We start from the raw sequence: 14,010 nt of genomic DNA, 5'->3' as shown, positions 1-14,010 counted from the left end.
ATCAGAGACGTGTGCGAGGCTGATTGCAAAGCATAACTGATTACCGGTATTATTTATAACATACAGATGACGCATTTTCTTATTAATCAGTTCACAGTCTAACGTTCCTGTAGCCTTACGTTTAGACCCTCCTACTGGGTCATTAACAACCTGAAGAACAAATTCCAGGTTATTATCTACAGGTACATCTGCATTCGATTGTACTAAATCGTCCAAAAAGTTCTTGAAAGCAGGCAGGATCATATTTCCATCATCGGTAACAGTAAATGTGACGTGACGATTGAGATTTTCACCCACTAATTCCAGCTGCACAACGTCGTTACGTCTGGATAAAGATCTTGCGGCTTCGGCTAATTCAATGATAATACGCATGATGTCTGTATAGAATGCGGCTAAATCTGGAACGTTCACTGGACAGGGCGGCGGGATGGTAAAAGGTCTCCTTATTTCATGGTTATTAAAATGTTCACGTTCAACAACCGCTGGAGGATCTCGCCCTATTTGATCAGAAATGACTGCTCCCTCCTGATTGAAATTACCTCCATGCTGATCAGCATTGTGTGATGTTGAAGGATTTTGATGACTGTCAGGTGGAGACGGTGTAATTAAATTTTCATGAATCTGGTCTAATAAGTTTAAATTTTGGTCAGGTGGTAACGGTCTGTTTAATTCTTCAATAGCCTGATCGATTAAGTTTAAACAGTCACCGTGTTGATCTTCATTGTGGTTGTTAACAAGAGATGCTTCTTCCTCTGAAACATGTGCAGCTATAGGGATTTCGTTACGCTCAGTTACTAAATTTTTTATTTCATCCAGGGCAAGTCTGATTCAGTTATCCATTTATATGAGCATAAGAAAAATCAAACAAAAAAACACAGTGATCAGTTCAGTTTAAAATCACCTTGATGTCACCAAACTGCTTCTGTAACAGAATCTGACATGCAGCCAGAAGCGTTAAAGATGAGGCTTTATTTCGACGGTTCCGTGCAGCTGTAGAAACTTTCTTTCTGCGCTGTCCGGGTCTGGAACCAATCTGTCCTACCATCAACGTTACCTCTGTAAAGAGAATGAACAACAAAATGTATATATATATATTGAAATAAAGAAATTAAAGCTGAAAAAGGGGGAATTCAAATGAATTCAGTAGGTATGAATTAAAACGTACTGCTCATTAAGGCTCTCACAAGTGTTGCTCTGCTATGCAGAGCAGAGAGTCGCTGTCTGTTGGCTGGTGTTAAATATTCTGTAAACACAGAATAAAATAAAGTTACCTTACGCTGCGCAGCTCAGCGTTCATAAATAAACGATAATAGTTTTAAAATAAACGAGTTTTTTAAGGGGAAGTGAACCCCTATAACTTTATTACTTGTAGGTTTATAAACGAATTTTGAAATACTATAACTTACTCCAGGGACGGGTCTGTGCAATAAAACCTCCAGATTTCGCTTCTTGTTGTACAGGACTGATGCGTTTCTGTTAAACGCTGTCTTGATCTTTGAAAAGCGACCTTTCTTGTCAGTACTCGTATTTTTCAGTGTAACAAGTTTAAACCTTTTTTAGCTGTAGCAGACCTGACGCTGATGAGGATGATAGGCAACACTGAGGTCTCTGTGACTACTGTGAAACTAAACCTGTTTTTTATTGCCAGCACACTGAAATGCAAAAAAGAAGTCCAATTACCATATTAGCTATTCATTGCACTGTTTCTTGTGGACATAAGTCAGTGATGTCTGACATGGAAAGCTGTCTCTGTAAACTTTACCAAAATCAAAAAACAATAATTTCCTTTTAGAAGCACGTATTAGCAATGAGAAACCAGCAAACTTTGATATACATCAGGCCCTGGGGGTCTCACGTGTTCATGAACCTATGTATTGACTCTTTTGGAGGGGCTTGGGAGAGTTCTAATTACTTTATTGCCCTGTGTCCCACACTTGGTCAGGAAACTGAATCAGAAGGCCGAGGGCTGATGTTGACTGGGACTTCAGTTACAGAATAACTGTTTCAATAAGTCTCTCAATAATATTTGCTCTAAGATGAAAAAAAAATGTTTTAGAAAAGCTACAGGTAACTAAAATTATCATTCCTTTTTCCTAAAATGGAGTCTCTCATGATTCAAAACAAACACATCATCGCTAGAGTCAATTTATAACTTGGAAACAGTATACTGAGGGCTCGTAAAGTTTTTCTGTTAATTTCATTTTTTGTCTTACCTCTTTCTCCTGCTTTCCAGTCTGTTGACGCAGAAGTGGAAGGTTTGCTCGTTCCATCGATGTAGCAATCTTTATTTACTTTTAGGGAAGCACAATCTTTATTTACTTTTAGGTCTTTTCTGTTTTTGAAATGATTTAGACTGGCTCAAATATTCAGCAAAAAGGTCCTGCTGTAAAGCAAAATGAACTTACAATTCTGTCAGGTTACACAGTTCATTTTATTAGGATTTCATGTGACAGGTTAATATTAAGTTGATTATACCTTTAAAAATATAAAAGGATGCATGTCTTTTTTAGATGTATTAACGCCTGAAAAACACACAGATTATTAATAACACCCTTAGACACACCCCTGTATTATTATTGGTTCATTTAAGGTATCGCCCCTAATGATGACAACCAATCAGCATCCACGGTTACGCCCCTCGGACACACCCCTCACACCACCTGTTCTCAATACTCCATGACCCCCCTTAAGGTCAAAGGTCACCTGTCAAAAAGTTTGATTAAAGGGTGTATTTTAGTCTCTAATGCGTCTTTGCCTCTGCCTTCAGCACCAGAAAGCAGAGGGAAAATCGTCTTTGAGAAATTCTAACATTTTTCTTAGAATAACTACTTTTAGTCCTAGGATTCTTTGTGAATATGGGCCCAGATTGATTTTATTGTGACAATGTCCACAGTGATGGTGATTTGTTCCACCTGTTCAGGTGAAGGAGATCAGACAGACGGAACTGAACAGCGGCAATCCAGAGGAAGTTCTGCAGCTGGCTGCTCAGTCAAGATTCCTGCGGGCCATGGCTAAACTCTACTTCTGAAGAACCGGAGTAACAGCAGACATTTGATTTCAGTTCAGAAAGTAAAGTTTAAACAAACGCAGCGTCTAATTATTTTAAATCAAAACAAAGACGTTAAGGAACACAATAAAGTGTGTGGGTGTGTGTATGTGTGTCATCAAAGTCACTGATGATGTCACAAAGCTTATGTGACATCACCAGTATCATCAAAGTCACTGATGATGTCACAAAGCTTATGTGACATCAACAGTATCATCAAAGGCACTGATGATGTCACAAAGCTTATGTGACATCAACAGTATCATCAAAGGCACTGATGATGTCACAAAGCTTATGAACTCATCTTTAGATTTCTGGACGTCCTGAGAGATCTCATCATTCTACTGCGATCCCCCAAGTTGGCTGCGTTCGTTTTGCTCTTAAGCTATTCATTTTCAACCGTAAGAAAAATCTCAAAATGTTTACCTGTTTGTCGAGAGACTTTGGAACTATTTTCCTTAATGCAGATAAAATACGAGAAGAGAATAACAAGACTATCCAACAACTGTTAAAACAGAATGAAATACTTCAAAAGAAATTCGATCACAAAGAAAGCTACGAGAAATGGAGAAAATCGAACAAAGATGAAGTTCAGTTAAATAAAGAATACGGCAGACTGTGTAAGAAGTTGGAAAAGGAGCAGGATATCATTGAGAAAACCGTTGCAGCAACAGAAGAACTGGAAAATAGAACCATAAACACTAATGAACTTAGACAAAAAGTGATAACTTTGAACAAAAAATTGAAGGATAAAACTGTGTTGAATACCCAACTCGATGAAATAAAACATCAGTCGAAGCTGCTTAAGGAACAAAAAGTTGTTTACGAAAAACAGATTGTGTCTCTAAATAAGAAAATTGCATCTCAAGATAAACTGAACAATGCTGTCAGAGAGGCTAAAGGTACGCTTGAAGAGTTGATGATGATGAAAGAAAATTACCTGCGAGAGATTGTGGAGTTAGAAGACAAACTAAAACCTGGGGTCCTCGCATTGTTGTGTGGGAAGAAAGCGGGTACACACAAGGTAATAAAACGCTTATATTCATTCCAGGAAAAAATTGTTAAGATCAAAAAGCAATTTGATTCCTTCAAACCGGACCTTGAAAAATATTTGGGGCACTCTCAATCAGATGATGTAAGCCCAATAAAGTTGGACCAGAGTATTTTGCCTCCTGGCGAAGATGGTTGTTTGGAAATAATCGATTATCCAGATTTAAACAAAAAGAAAGGAGGCAAAAAGGCGGTGGTCAAACATGAAAATCCAGCATGTGAGGACAGGTCAAAGGATTCAGATGATACAAGAGACAAAGAGGCAGACCCTCCAGGCCTTTCAGGTGACAGATATCATCAACACATAGTAGAGGCACTTATACATGCAAATCCAGCATGTGAGGACACGTCAAAGGATTCAGATGATACAAGAGACAAAGAGGCCAACCCGCCAGGCCTTTCAGGTGACAGATATCATCAACACATAGTAGAGGCACTTATACATGCAAATCCAGCATGTGAGGACAGGTCAAAGGATTCAGATGATACAAGAGACAAAGAGGCCAACCCGCCAGGCCTTTCAGGTGACAGATATCATCAACACATAGTAGAGGCACTTATACATGCAAATCCAGCATGTGAGGACAGGTCAAAGGATTCAGATGATACAAGAGACAAAGAGGCAGACCCTCCAGGACTTTCAGGCGTCAGACATCAACGACACACAGCAGAAGCACAATCTACTCATCCAGTGGAGAAAGCAGAACCAATTCAGGGACAAGAACCTGAAGAGATTGCTTTGTGGAACCGTGGTTCCATCCAATCTACATTTCTTGAAATAATATTCACCATTGGTTCAATGATTTTTTTAGGAATCATAAGTGAATGTCTGCAAAGATTGTATGACATGCAGAACAACACTTGAAGTACTGAGAAAATCTACTTTAAAATATGTATGTGCTTGTGGCCTGATCCAAACCATTTTAATGTATAGCAAAATAAAAGGTGAATCAATTTACACATCCTGGGGTCAAAACCCAGGAAGTTCCTGTGATGTTTACATGTTCTATCTCAATATGTGGTTCCCTCCGGGAGCTCCGGCTTGTCCCTTTTAAGAAAAACCTTTGTAATCTTACATTTCAATGATGAAGTAAGAAACATTCGCTTGTTTAAGATGATCCTGGGGTCAAAACCCAGGAAGTTCCTGTGATGTTTACATGTTCTATCTCAATATGTGGTTCCCTCCGGGAGCTCCGGCTTGTCCCTTTTAAGAAAAACCTTTGTAATCTTACATTTCAATGATGAAGTAAGAAACATTCGCTTGTTTAAGATGATCCTGGGGTCAAAACCCAGGAAGTTCCTGTGATGTTTACATGTTCTATCTCAATATGTGGTTCCCTCCGGGAGCTCCGGCTTGTCCCTTTTAAGAAAAACCTTTGTAATCTTACATTTCAATGATGAAGTAAGAAACATTCGCTTGTTTAAGATGATCCTGGGGTCAAAACCCAGGAAGTTCCTGTGATGTTTACATGTTCTATCTCAATATGTGGTTCCCTCCGGGAGCTCCGGCTTGTCCCTTTTAAGAAAAACCTTTGTAATCTTACATTTCAATGATGAAGTAAGAAACATTCGCTTGTTTAAGATGATCCTGGGGTCAAAACCCAGGAAGTTCCTGTGATATTTACATGTTCTATCTCAATATGTGGTTCCCTCCGGGAGCTCCGGCTTGTCCCTTTTAAGAAAAACCTTTGTAATCTTACATTTCAATGATGAAGTAAGAAACATTCGCTTGTTTAAGATGATCCTGGGGTCAAAACCCAGGAAGTTCCTGTGATGTTTACATGTTCTATCTCAATATGTGGTTCCCTCCGGGAGCTCCGGCTTGTCCCTTTTAAGAAAAACCTTTGTAATCTTACATTTCAATGATGAAGTAAGAAACATTCGCTTGTTTAAGATGATCCTGGGGTCAAAACCCAGGAAGTTCCTGTGATATTTACATGTTCTATCTCAATATGTGGTTCCCTCCGGGAGCTCCGGCTTGTCCCTTTTAAGAAAAACCTTTGTAATCTTACATTTCAATGATGAAGTAAGAAACATTCGCTTGTTTAAGATGATCCTGGGGTCAAAACCCAGGAAGTTCCTGTGATATTTACATGTTCTATCTCAATATGTGGTTCCCTCCGGGAGCTCCGGCTTGTCCCTTTTAAGAAAAACCTTTGTAATCTTACATTTCAATGATGAAGTAAGAAACATTCGCTTGTTTAAGATGACATCCTGGGGTCAAAACCCAGGAAGTTCCTGTGATGTTTACATGTTCTATCTCAATATGTGGTTCCCCCCGGGTGCTCCGGCTTGTCCCTTTTAAGAAAAACCTTTGTAACTGTTCAATAGTTAGGATTAATTGAAATGTATGAACCTGAGTTGGAATCTGTATGACTCGATTGAATTGATTTAGCCCATTTTAATCCTCTCACACAATGCAACAGGAAACAACACTCTCTCATTATTTTTACCTCCGTCTTCCTCCCTCCCTGTTGGATGGAGTAAGGGGGAGTCAGGTTTAGCCTAAACAGGTTCAGTTATGGTTGAGGTGCAAACACACCCTCCATTTCTGCTACCTGTATGACCTCTTCTCTTTTCCAATGGTTATAATCAGTCTGACAGAGAGAGGTATCCGAATCCTTGTGGTTTTTAGTATAACAATGACCATCATTGGACTCTACATAGACAAACTTTAGCAGTTTATCATTTACTTAGTACCCCTACACATAGCCCATTCTAAAATGGCCAAACTCTAACAGTAGTTGAATCTAACCTCCCAAACAACCCCGCACCATGCCAAACCCTGAAGTGCCTTGAGACGACATGTATTGTGAATTGGCGCTATATAAATAATTTAAAAAACTGAATTAAATTGAATTGGAGGTAACAAAGAAAGAAAAAACTAATTTAATTGTTTCAAAGAAAAAACTTTCTTTCAGGCATAGTTTTATCAGTTTTATAAATTTCACACAAGAATGTTATTCTTTTATGTAGACAGAATTTACTTTTACACAAAGTCTGGGTCATCCACACACCAGGTTGATTTCTGTTCTTTTATCCATTGTGTCCAAAGCTCCAGCATTGTTTTTGTCCATAGCTTTTAGAATAGAAATTGAGAGATAAAATAATCTTGGTAAGATATTGGTCTTAACTGTTTCAACTCCTGAGCTAAAATTTGAAATGGTATGAGGCTCCAGCTTGCTAGATGTTTTCCTGCTTTTATTTTTAAGTTGTACAAAGCTTATTTTTGAAGGGTCTTGCCTTTAGATATATATTTTTTTAACTTTTATTTTTTATTCTCATTTTCTGTGGACAAATACATATAGATCAGACATTTTCCAGAATATTAAGGCCTACTAAAGGTCTCTCACCTTATCCGTGGAAATAACTTCCAGTGAATATATATTGAACATAAGAACAGTAATACAAAGAGAACAAGAAAAAAAAAACATCTCGGTTGCAGGTGTCTAGGATCTATAAAAATCTTTAAAAAATAATATTGAAGTTCCTTAAGTCTCTTCTTGGGTGTCATATTGTGTCCATTTTTCCCATTTATCCATACAAATGTCTTCTTGTAATAAGAGAATGAAGGTCATTCGCTCCGTCACATAAATATCCCTAACAATATTCAGTCACTGTTTTAGTGATGGAGCTGATATCTGACACCAATTTCTTGTTATGGCTTTTTTGCAAGAGATTAACAGAATCTTAACCAAATACACATCTTCTCTCGCAACACATTATTCCAGGTTTCCAAGATACATTGACTTAAAATCCTTTGGTATTGAGTACCCACATATTCTTTCAACTATAAGATTCACATTTCTCCAAAACATGGTTCATTTTGGACACGTCCAGAATATATGTGTATGATTTGCTTCTATATTTCCACACATTCTCCAGCATGTAAGATGAGACCTGGTTTGCTTACTCTTTATCTTTGGTGTAATAAAAAATCTAGAAAGGTTTTTCCATCCAAACTCTCTCCAGGGTGTGGAGTTTGTTGTTGTGCCCTGATTTATACACATATCTCGCCATTCTTCAGATGATATTTCCATTTTAATTTCTTTTTCCCAGTTATTTTTTTTATATATATATGGTAGATGCTGGTGTATTTTCTCTTAATGTTTTATGTAATGACGTTATTTCCTTGAAGTTAATTCCTTTATAGGTTTTAATCACACAGCTAACTAAACCATCTAATGTCTGAAAGTTCTGTATTTCTCTAAGGTAATAATCTCGGAGCTGCAAGTATTGAAAGAAGTTAGCGTTCTCCAGTTGATATTTATCTTTTAATTCTTCAAAACTCATAATTTTACCATCTTTAATTATAGTATAAATAGCAGTTATTCCTCTGTTTTCCCAGATTTTAAATCTGTGATAATTCCTTCCTGGTTCAAAATTATTATCATATGTGACCCAACGTAACAGCCTAACCCCCTTTCCCAGTCCATTTTGTTTTATCCTTTCAAACCAGATGTCCACAGTATGAGAAGTTATTGGATCTAATTGGTGTTGGTGTCCCTTTTGTTGAGGTAGGAAAACTTTACTGGCCGTTGTGGAGATATATTATGTGTGCATCATTATCACTATGTTCATAACCAGTGTGGGAAAAAAATGTATAACCTGTTAGTATAAGACATTGTGGTCTGCAGAATTGTTATTGCACAAAACTTGGCCTTGAGTGTGATGAAGCAGAAAATACTGAGAGCTGAAGGAGTGTGTGAAAAAAGTAGAGACTGACTTACTCCCTGCTTATATCAGTAGATACGAGTGCAGGTGCTGGGAGACAGGAACATGTCCTAATATGGTAGGCAGGAAAATGTGTATACGTGACTATATGTGAGAAAAAACTGTAAACAGGGCGCTGCCCAGTTTCATGTGTGTTTTAATAAAAGCAATGAGCCCAGGGAGAAGCTCCGAAGTCGTCTCGGTGTGTGGTCTGATAACGAGAGATCTCCCTGGTCCATGTATTTTTAATACAGCTGTCTCCGTGTGATTTATTCTAAATGTGTGTAATTCCTCCAGGTTATGGTGAATAAACGAACGCGCAGAAGTTCCTCTTTAAAGAGGAACTTCAACAATTTGGTGACCCCCGACGTGGACAACAGAGAGTGACAGACAAGATCTTCTGACACCGGGCGCCCATTTACATCTTCTAAAAGGTCAGGTAGAGCCTATTTTATTAAAGTCTGCCGAATGAATTTATGTATAGCCTAAATTATCCAGGTGTCAGTTCATTCTCAATGTCATTTTACTCTGCAAAACTGTAAATGTCCTTTTAGGTCAAAGGCCAAAGGTTAAAGTCCTTATATTGCTGAGCGTGGCGTCTCCACTTATTAATTGACGAATTAATAAGATAAAGCTGGGTTCAAGTCCCGTGTTTCTGGCAAAACACAAAGTATTGACAGAACTTCATCTGATTTTTTTCTTTAAAACAGGTTCATTCAGAAAGACCATCTAGTGGTCACACGGAGGAATTACACAACCGACTGGGAGTGCAGTCCATGTTAAATCTTTCAACACACATTCTGACTTAAAAATGCGGTTGGATTTTTGATTATTTGAGGGAAAATGAAATGCATTTATTGAATATAGGGTGAAGTGGCTTGTAGTGGATTGTGTTGGAATAATTGAATAAAGATTTGTCTTATAGTTTCTCCTATTTATTAACTTGACTATTTGATTATATAACTTTTCATAATGTATGTGTGAGTAAAGGATGTGTGAGTTTGTCTGCAGGCAAAGATCATAAATAGGAGCTGAACTAGCAGAGAAGGAAGCAGTCCAGTTGAGGAGGTCATAAAGATGAAGGCTGATTACACTCAACAAAAGGCACAACTGACCCTACAAGTTGGAGGTGACTGTGGGAAATGTGTTGTTAATGTATAAAGCTGTTTATGACCTGTTTACGATGCAGTTGTTGTTTTCCCCCATCCTTTAGAGAACAATGTTTTTGTAAACTAGGGACCCCCGAAAGACAATAAAAAGAGGAGGCGGACAGATGCTGTTCAGATCTGTAACTGAGCATATCTTGACCGTTTCTCCTCGCAAAGCGAGTAAAAGAAACTAATACTTTGTCTCTCTTTTCTTTTTGTGTTGTTATAAATATTGTTAGGTTGGTTAAACCTGACATTAATTTGGTCCTTCGAAGAGCCGGATTCCAACTACGCCTGATGGTTCCAGCGGGTCGGTAGACTCCAGGAAAAGGCCGTGCGCACGGCTGTTTTCAACAGGAAGACACACAGACCCTTTGAGGGACTGGATTTCGGCCCGCCTGCTGGAGTCTGACGGCTGACAGAACTCTGAGAGAGAGAAGAGAGGACAAAGTGGTGAGTTGAATCTGGATTTAAAACAAAAGTGTGACGAATAACTGGGGGTCATTGCGTGAAGTGAAACCCTGTGAACCTAGGCACTGACAGGTAACAGCAGTGCGCCGGAGTCCTGCTTAAAGTATTAGTAAAAATACTGAAAATTCCGAGGTTATAGGGGACGACAGAGTCCTCTTAAGTATTAAGAAAGTAATACTAAAATTCCGTGTTTCCAGAACGGCGGAGTCTGCGTTTAAGTATTTTAAACAACAAAAAATACTAAGAAAAAACCCACGTTTAAATGTGTGTATGTGAAATAAATAAAATAAATAAATAAATAAATAAATGTCGGATTTAAACCACTAGGTTTTACCTCATACCAAAGCAGTGGGATTGTAAGTGACTAACTTTTGTGGAAGCAAAGGCAAGATTTCTCCACTCGAAAGAGTTGAACTGAGAATTACCACAAAAGGAGATTTTTCTGTCACCCTACTGAGCAGAATAATCCAGCATTTAGAATACCCTAGGTATTTATATACTGGACCAAATTTAAATCAAAGAAATGGGAAAAGGGTGATTTAAATACACTAAAAATGAATAATAATGTAAAGATTGGAACTTTATGGAAGCACAGGATCAAATTAAAATATTAAAATTAAATATTTAGATAAATGGATAACCACATATCATTATGATGGTCGTTTAAACTCTAAAAAATTAGGTGATCTATAGGATGCAATAATTAAAAGTACATTAAAAGTAAACGTGATTTAAGAAAAATGGACAAAGCAGTAATGTAGATGAGGATGTAGATTATTGCTTAAAAATAACTAAAAAGAGAGAGATGTGATGCAGGAGATAAGAATGGACGTTTTTGTGGAAAGCAGAAAAGGTCAGAGGGCTAAGAAGTAATTTTTGATGGACTGGCAAAGTAGAAAAGCAGGACAGAAGAAAGGGAGTAAAGAGCAGGTGGAAAGTTTTTGTTTTGTACCAAAGATCTGATGAGGTTTGACAAGATAAGATGGACTAAAATGAGTCCCTTTGGTGAATAAATCCATCCCCACCATGGCTGTACCTCATGTATGTTTTATTTGTGTTTATTTTTTATTATTATTGTTTTCAGACGCTGAAGGCTGTTGATACAGCGTGTCACGGAGGTTCATGGCATGACACGGTTTTTCTTTGAGTAACCTTAGAAAATATTTTACTCTTTTTAATAGCCAGAGTGAAACAAAAAGAAGAAGAACCTTTTGAAGAATATAGGATTAGACTGACAAAATGTTTAAAATACATAGTGGTCTACAATAAGCAAGGAGCTTATTAACAGCAGTTAAAAAATGCACTACATGCTGGTTCCAGGGATGCAATTAATACCTGGGTAAGAGATATTTTATAGGGTTCCCCACAGCAAATCTAGAAGACTATGTAAATCATGCCCTCCATGCAGAAAAAGATATGAAGGAAAAATAAATAAATAAATAAATAGGCAACACCTTTTTTTTCAGCAAGAAGAAGAAGTTAATATTAAAACAACAGAGGAAGAGAAAAATTTAGAGGCAGAGGACAAAAACCGCAGGGGTCAGAGAGGAGTGATCAGAGGAGATTACAGACAAATACACATCAGGGTGTTGATGTTAAAAAAAGGAGTAGGACCACCTTATTATCACTATTAACTGGATGTTCTGAATAAGCCACCCCTAGACGTAGGGACAGCTTTACTAACAGAAGGAAGAAATGTTATTACTCAACTATAAGATCAGATGACACCAGATGATCTACATATTACCATGTGGTATAAAAATACTCCTGGACAAGATAACACTTATGAAGAAGTATTAAATAAAGTAACCCCTATAAAAGTCATGGTAACTTATGTTTATACAGATAGGAAGAGTACGTCAGTTGCTGAAGTAGTGTTAGAGGAAGACACTAGGAAGCTCTGCAACATGTGGTCACCTCCACAAATATCTTTATTCAAGGATAAATAACTCAAGTAGCATGATATGAGAAGAATAGTGCAGAGGGGAAAAGATGTAACAGACTGGTTTGTAACAATAATGAATACAGAACCTAGTGCATCCACAGGATTAATTAGAGAATTATTATTTTGGACAGTGACAGTGCAGGAAGGGATACATTTGCATACAAAACAACAATGAGAAATATTCCTTACTGAACAGGAGGAACAGTTTTTGAATGAAGTCCCTGATAAATTATGGTCAACAGACCCTACTGATGTGGGTTTTAGTAAAGGAGCATTACCTGTTCAAATTAGAGCAAAAACAGAATACAGGCCCAGAATAAATAATACCCTTTGAAATATGATGCTCGTGAAGGAATAAAACCAGTAATAAAGGATTTAATAACTGCAGGGGTGATAATAAAATGTGAGGATTCACCATGTAACACCCCCATTTTTCCAGTTAAAAAACAAGCTCTATCAACAGGAATGATAGTCAGTTCTGGTTTGCATTTACCTTTGAGGGACAAAGATATACTTATACCAGACTACCTCAAGGTTACTGTGAAAGTCCAACTATATACTTTCAGGAAATGAGTGCAAGTATGGCCAAGTTTGACCCTCCAGGAGGTAGTCAGGGTTGACTATATGTTGATGATGTGCTATTAGCCTCTCCTGATGAGGAGACCTGTAAAAATGACACAATAGCATTATTAAAACATTTAGCAGAAGAGGGACACAAAGTTAGTAAAAATAAACTTCAGTTGTGTAAAATTGAGGTTAAATACTTAGGTCATAATCTTAGCGCAGGGGGCCGCACAATAGTAGGAGAAAGAAAGACTGAAATATTACAAGTTCTAAAACCAGTAACAAAAAAGCAAATAATGTCCTTCCTTGGACTAACTAATTATTGTGGACACTGGGTGCCAAATTATGTAGAAATAGTAGCTCCATTAAACAAATTAATGTATGAGGAAGAGCTGAAAATGACATCTAAATTGAAATGGAGTCTAGAAGCTGAAGAAGCATTTACCAACATAAAACAAGTTCTAGTTTCCAGTACTGCTTTAGCATTACCAGACTATAGTAAACCGTTTGTTCAGATGGTAGATTGCAAGAGACATTTTATGACTTCAGTTCTGGTTCAACAACATGGAGATAAAATGAAAACAATAGCCTATTTCTTTTCAAAACTAGATAGTGTTGCGTGCGCAACCATATTATGTGAGAGCTGTAATTGCAGCCTGAAATGACAGTTGCAGTGCTGCAATAGTGTTGTTTCACCTTTTAACCTTAAGAGTTTCCCATGCAGTTTCAGCATTATTACTGCAGAATTAGTAGAAAAATAAAAAAAAAGAAATAAAATAAATTAGAAGTGATTTGCAGGATCACGAAATAGTTTATGTGAATGATTTCTCTAAAAAGATGAGAGGGAGAAAACACAAACAGGATATGCATTGGTGACAATGGATATAGTGTTAGAAAAGATGCAACAACAAAGCTCACTACAGGAGATAGAAATGTGGAAAAAACATGGAGCTGCATTAAAAGATGAAAACTATATTTGACCAGATAATAAACCTGTCCTACCAAAGAACCTATAAATGGAAGCAATATTTGAGCCATCATGTTTCATAATGTCTCAACAGGGAGGAATAGTA

The 14,010-nt window shown here is 37.4% G+C and overlaps 1 protein-coding gene across 3 annotated transcripts; it reads left to right on the top strand.

Moving 5' to 3' along the window:
* The first annotated feature begins 2,600 nt into the window (after positions 1–2,600).
* LOC124878861 lies at positions 2,601–9,731 on the top strand. Of its 3 annotated transcripts, XR_007040875.1 has the most exons (4): positions 6,623–8,613; positions 8,843–8,888; positions 9,107–9,243; positions 9,520–9,731. XR_007040875.1 is itself a non-coding variant. In XM_047383028.1 (3 exons), the coding sequence occupies exon 1, from the start codon at positions 3,465–3,467 to the stop codon at positions 4,959–4,961; it is 1,497 nt and encodes a 498-aa protein (XP_047238984.1). In that variant the 5' UTR covers positions 2,601–3,464; the 3' UTR covers positions 4,962–5,041; positions 9,107–9,243; positions 9,520–9,731. The 3 variants fall into 3 exon arrangements, 1 of the variants encoding a protein (XP_047238984.1); XM_047383028.1 differs by lacking the exons at positions 6,623–8,613; positions 8,843–8,888 and adding an exon at positions 2,601–5,041; XR_007040876.1 differs by lacking the exon at positions 8,843–8,888.
* The last annotated feature ends 4,279 nt before the right edge of the window (positions 9,732–14,010 follow it).

Source organism: Girardinichthys multiradiatus, chromosome 13 (genome assembly GCF_021462225.1).
Source record: "Girardinichthys multiradiatus isolate DD_20200921_A chromosome 13, DD_fGirMul_XY1, whole genome shotgun sequence".
Taxonomy (NCBI): domain Eukaryota; kingdom Metazoa; phylum Chordata; class Actinopteri; order Cyprinodontiformes; family Goodeidae; genus Girardinichthys; species Girardinichthys multiradiatus.
The sequence above is the reverse complement of the archived record's forward strand: the minus strand, read 5'-3'. Positions and strand labels throughout refer to the sequence as shown.

What these genes read in the sequence shown, in the direction of transcription:
- LOC124878861 (XM_047383028.1), top strand. Translation starts at nt 3,465, where the DNA reads ATGTTTACCTGTTTGTCGAGAGACTTTGGAACTATTTTCCTTAATGCA.